The sequence below is a fragment of the Cebus imitator genome, unplaced genomic scaffold (assembly GCF_001604975.1).
Source record: "Cebus imitator isolate Cc_AM_T3 unplaced genomic scaffold, Cebus_imitator-1.0 Scaffold153, whole genome shotgun sequence".
Taxonomy (NCBI): Eukaryota; Metazoa; Chordata; class Mammalia; order Primates; family Cebidae; genus Cebus; species Cebus imitator.
In genome coordinates this window covers 289329-295211 of record NW_016107468.1, presented here as the reverse complement: position 1 = coordinate 295211, position 5883 = coordinate 289329, and the positions used below count along the sequence as shown (strand labels likewise).

General features: G+C 54.8%; 1 protein-coding gene across 1 annotated transcript in view; it reads right to left on the bottom strand.

Annotated features, from left to right (window-relative positions):
- Positions 1 to 5883, bottom strand: part of GTF2IRD1 (GTF2I repeat domain containing 1) — a 153789-nt gene that overhangs the window by 56318 nt on the left and 91588 nt on the right. The window contains exons 14-16 of the mRNA XM_037743773.1: positions 5309 to 5404; positions 4331 to 4396; positions 2950 to 3133 (exon numbers count right to left, since the gene is read on the bottom strand). Coding sequence (XP_037599701.1) covers positions 2950 to 3133; positions 4331 to 4396; positions 5309 to 5404 — 346 coding nt within the window. The remainder of the gene's footprint in view (positions 1 to 2949; positions 3134 to 4330; positions 4397 to 5308; positions 5405 to 5883) is intronic.

The window sequence follows — 5883 nt, the reverse complement described above, 5'->3', positions numbered from 1 at the left end:
TTTTAGTAGAGATGGGGTTTCACCATGTTGGCCAGGCTGGTCTCAAACTTCTGACCTCAGGTGATCCACCTGCCTCGACCTCCCAACGTGCTGGGATTACAGGCGTGAAGCACCATTCCTGGCCTATTTTTCTTTTTTATAGAGATACGGTCTCACTATGTTGCCTAGTCTGGGCTTAAACTCCTGAGCTCAGAGCAGCAATCCTCCCGCCTCGGCCTAACCAAGTGGTAGGATTACAGGTGCGGGCCAGCACGCCTGTCCCCCGCTACCTCTTGGGCCTCAACTTCATCATCCTTCCCTCACTCACCCTGCACCAGCTACGACGGCACAGTGTGAGCCTTCAAACACACAGGCACCTTCTTGCCTCTGAGACTTTTTCTCTGCCTCCACACTTTTTTTTTTTTTTTTTGAGACAGAGTTTTGCTCTGTCGCCCAGGCAGGAGCACAGTGGCACGATCTCAGCTCTCTGCAACCTCCGTCTCCCAGGTTCAAGTGATTCTCCTGCCCCAGCCTCCTGAGTAGCTGGGATTACAGGCATGCACCACCATGCCTCGCTAATTTTTTGTATTTTTAGTAGAGACGGGGTTTCACCGTGTTGGCCGGGCTGGTCTCAAACTCCTGAGCTCGTGATCCCCCGCCTTGGCCCACCAAAGTTCTGGGATTACAGGTGTCAGTCACCATGCCCGGCCAGAATGTTTTTTTTTTTTAATTTATTTTTTGAGACCTGGTGTCACTCTGTCACCTAGATTGGAGTGCAGTGGTGCGATCATGGCTCACTGCAGCCTCGGCCTCCACCTCGGCCTCCCGAATGGCGGAGACGACAGGTGCACACCACCACGCCTGACTCATTTTTTTTCTTTCCCTAGAGACAGGGTTCCACCACGTTGCCCAGCTGGGAATATGCTGAAGGAGGCTCTCCTTCCACAAGTACAGTACCATACACGTATACAGTACAGCCAATTACTGTACTATAATTACACACATTCTCTTGTTGAGTCTTAATTTCCCTATGTTTTCACACGTCTCACGGGCTCTATGTCTATCTCGAGTTTATCCTTAAATCGCCCGAGATGCGATCTTCCTTTTTTATTTTATTTTTTTGTGACAGAGTCTCACTCTGTCCCCCAGGCTGAAGCGCAGTGGTGCAATCTTGACTCACTGCAACCTCCACTTCCCAGGCTCAAGCGATTCTCCTGCCTCCGCCTCTCGAGTAGCTGCGATTACAGGTGTATGCTACCACGCCTGGCTAATTTTTTTTTTTTTTTTTGAGATGGAGTCTTGCTCTGTGGCTAGGCCAGAGTACAGGGGTGCGATCTCAGCTCGCTGCAACCTCCGCCTCCTGGATTCAAGTGATTCTACTGCCTCAGCCTCTTGAGTAGCTGTGACTATAGGCATGCACCACCACACCCGGCTAATTTTTTGTATTTTAGCAGTTGGGGTTTCACTGTGTTGGCCAGGGTGGTCTCGATCTCCTGACTTCGTGATTCACCTCGGACTCCCAAAGTGCTGGGATTACAGGCGTGAGCCACCGTGCCTGGCCTAAATTATTTTGTAGAGATGGGATCTTGTTATGTTGCCCATGCTAGTCTTGAACTCAAGTGAACCTTCTGCTTCAGCCTCCTGAGTAGCTGAGACTACAGGCACATGCTGCCACACCAGTGTTTAAAAAAACATTTTTGTAGTGACACGGTCTTGCTGTGTTGCCCAGGCTGGTCTTGAACCCCTGGGCTCAAGCAACCCTCCCGCCTCAGCTTCCTCAGTGCGGCGATTATAGGCATGAGCCACTGCTCCCGACATCCCCAACCACCTTTTTATTCAATAACTGCCACTATCTTCTCCAAAGGGACTTTTTATCCCAGCTGGGCACACAGGGTATATCCACGGGTGCTGCCCCGGGCCCTCACTGGCAAAAACACAACATGCCCAAGGAAACAGAAAGACCCTGGAGAAGCCGTGCCAGCCTTTCCCATTCTGGGGAAACGGGGCATTGTCCCAGCCCCTGGCCCAGGACAGCGACCCGCCTGCCTAGAGAACCCTGGAGCGGACAGAAACTGAACACCCCTCTCCTGAGACTGTGGGGGCGGTCAGCTCCAGTGCGTTGGGTCCGGCAGGGCTGGGGAGCCTCCTGGTTGCCAGCTGCAGCCAGAACCCATCTGACACCTTGCTGTCTAAAAAAAAAAAAAAAGGAAAGAGAACAGAAAGGCCTGGTACGGTGACTCACGCCTGTAATCCTAGCACTTTGGGAGGCTAAGGTGGGCAGATCACTTGAGTTCAGTTGTTCAAGACCAGCCTGGCCAACATGGTGAAATCCCGTCTCTGCTAAAAATATAAAACTGAGCCGGGCATGGTGGCGGACGCCTGTAGTCTCAGCTGCTTGAGAGGCTGAGGCAGGAGAGTCGCTTAAGACTAGGAGGCAGAGGTTGCAGTGAGCTGAGATTGCACCACTGCACTCCAGCCTGGGAGACAGAGTGAGACTGTTTCAAAAAAAGAAAAGAAAAGAAAGAAGAAAAAAAAGAAAGAAAGAGAAAGGAAGGGGGAAGGGGGGAAGGAAGGAAGGAAAGAAGAAAGGAAGGGGGGGGAAGGAAGGAAGGGAGGGAGGGAAGGAAAGAAATAGTGGCCAGGCACAGTGGCTCACGCCTGTAATCACTCTGGGAGGCCAAGGCAGGAGGTGGCTTGAGTCCGGGAGTTTGAGAATGGTCTTGGCAAGGTGGCCAGACCCTATCTCTAAAAAAAAAAAAAACCACACACACACACACACACACACACACACACACACACACACGCACGCGCGCGCAATCCCCAAAAAATTCACCAGGCATGGTGGCACACATCTGTGGTCCCAGCTATTCGGGAGGCTGAGGCACGAGAATCGCTTGATGGCAATTTGCCGCTGCTCCCGGGCTCTGAGCAGGCCTGGTGCTGTCTCCTGCGGACCTGGCGGGGCCTTACCTCTTGATGACAAACTGGATGCTGTTGCTGGCCTCCAGAATCTTCCGGAGCTTGGCGATCCCGAAGCAGTTGGGCCTGCGGAGGGAGATGCCTTCAGGCAGCCCCACCACAAACAGCTCCTCTGGGTGCATCAGAAACTTGGAGTAGGGCACCTTGACGGGCTCCGAGATGCCAATGGCCTTGGCTGCAGAGACAGGGCTGCTGTCGGGCCTCCCGGTGCCACAGGGCCAGGAGCCTCAACCCCTGTGTCCCGTGCCTGTGCGGGGGGCGGGGCAAAGCTGCCAGAGCCCTTTTGAGAGCCTGCCAGCCTTCCTGGGAGGTGGAAAAAGTAGTCCCCCAGCCACAGGAAAGGAACCTGGAGCTCAGGGGGGACGTGACTTGTCTGAGGTCACAGAGCCACTGAACAGCAGAGCCAGGGGAGAAGAACTCAAACCAGGGGTACCCCAAAGCCCACGCTGGGTCCATGCCCTCACGCCCAGGCAGCAGAGAAGCCACCACTAATGGCCGCTGAGATTTGACATCGCTTCCCTCTAAGTCCACTGGGCCTCACCTTTCCAGTAAGACCCCCGAGTGTCCCTCCTGTCACCAGAAGCAACACCACGCTTTGGAATGAGCCCGATCTCTGCCACCAAATAGTGTGGGGCCTGGGACAAGTCTCATCCCTTTACCAGGCCTCATTTCCCTTCTGTAAAATGGGTCTTAGGACATGGGGATTTTGTGAGATGGGATACAAGAGGACGGGGTGGGGGCCTGGGCCACAGTGGCTCACGCCTGTAATCCCAGCACTTTGGGAGGCCAAGGCGGGCGGATCGCCTGAGGTCAGGAGTTCAAGACCAGCCTGGCCAACATGGTGAAACCCCGTCTCTACTAAAAATACAAAAATTACCTCACCTGTAATCCCAGCTACTTGGGAGCCTGAGGCTTGAACCCAGGAGGCAGAGGTTGCAGTGAGCCGAGATGGCGCCACTGCACTCCAGCCTGGGTGACAGAGTGAGACTCCATCTCAAAAAAAAAAAAAAAGAGAATGTGGTGAGGCACCTAGCTTTGAAGTTATCTGATCTTATTCTTATTGAGTCTTCCTGAGGACCCTGAGTGAGCGTGACGGCAGAGGCTGGCAATGCTACAGGGGAGGGAGTCGCCTCCAAACTGCGGCTGAGGCAGAGCGTAAGTGAGTGAGCCAGGGAGCCTGACTGGAAGCCCCTCTAGTGTCCCCATCCTGATGGTGGGTCCCAGCTCCTCCCATCCCTCCCTCCCTTGTCCCTGCCCAGAGAGCAGCTGGTTTGAGAATGGGCAAGGGGGTGGGTCCAAAGCCCTTTCTGTTAACAGCGCAGCTGGTGGGGGGGCCAGGACGCCCCCAGACCCTGTCCCACTGCTTGCTCACCGTATCGCGTGTTGAAGAGCAGCTCCACCTGCTTCCGCAGGGGACGGATCACGTCACCGTGGCTGTCTGGAAGGCAAAAGGCAGTCTGTGGTGCCTCTCTGGTGGCAGCTTCTCAGCTGATGTCCCAGCTCTGCTGGTACCAAGATTGGCCCTGGGTGGGATCTTGGAATGGGGGAAGGCTGGGGCGGTGGCGGTGGGGAACTTACGGTCTCAGAAACAGCACAGGCAGACCTGACAATGCCTGGGCTCACATGCTTGTTTGTGAAACCAAACCTAGGGCACTGCCAGCCTGAATGAAGATTTGGAAGGTTCTGTGAACTAGGAGTAACCATGGGTCTGTCCAGGTAGAATTGTGACTGAGAACTAGCGGGTACGCACTAAGCCTGCAAATTGAGCACGCTGCCACCAGGTGGCAGTGGAACTGTGTTAAGACGTCACAGTTCCTCCTGCCAGGCTGGGTTTGGGGAAGTGACATTCTCTCCTCTGACACTCACTCATTCCATTCCAGGATACTCCAGACCCACCCTCACCTTGACTCCCCTCTCTTTCTCTCCTACTTCCATCCTCAGCAGGGAGGGAATTCTCACGTTCCTGAGAATGGGCGTGTCTGCTGGACACAAAGCCAATTTTGGGCTTTCAGGCCTCAATTCTACTTGCTGATAGAGGAGGCTCAGTTCTCAGTCTTAAAACGTTTGCGGAAAGCAGCAATGTGTGTCGTAAAAACTAAGCCTTGCAATTTTCCTCAGCAGGGGCAGCTGCGTGTACCATTGACCAGGTACCTCCTGGTTCTAGAGGACAGGTCCTTGAATCTCCTCCCACCTCAGGCAGCCCACAGGACTCCCACCCCCAAACCAGGGTGCTGGAGAGAGATGGGTGGAGAGAAGGCAGAGACCCAGAGGCCAAAGGGGAGGTGGAGGACAGGGGAGGAGAGATGGGGTGGGGCTGGGGGTGAAATGTGGGGGGCAGACAGGGTCTCACCCTCCACGGGCCTTTCCTCGGGCCGCGGGTCCTCGCTGAGGCCTTTGTCTGAAAGAGAACAGAGGATGCCACGTATATCATCTCCTAGGCCATGTGCTGCTGATGCCAGACGGGATAGCCTGGAAATGGCAGGCCAGGGGGCCAGCTCTGAAGCACGGCACCTATTCCCATGGGATCAGGGACCCCGATTCCACACAGGTGCCCACCCTGCAAGCAGGCTGAGATCATTTTGCATGCACCTCCCAAGCTAGTCTGTTCAGACACTGAGGACACGTGGGAACAAGATAAAGTCCTGGGCCAGGCGCGGTGGCTCAAGCCTGTCATCCCAGCACTTTGGGAGGCCGAGGTAGGCAGATCAACTGAGGTCAGGAGTTCGAGACCAGACTTGCCAATGTGGTGAAACCCCATCTCTACTAAAAATATAAAAATTGGCCAGGCACGGTGGCGGGTGCCTGTAATCCCAGCTATTCGGGAGGCTGAGGCAGGAGAATTGCCTGAACCCGGGAGGCGGAGGTTGCAGTGAGGTCGCACCACTGCATTCCAGCCTGGGTGACAGAGTGAAACCCCATCTCAAA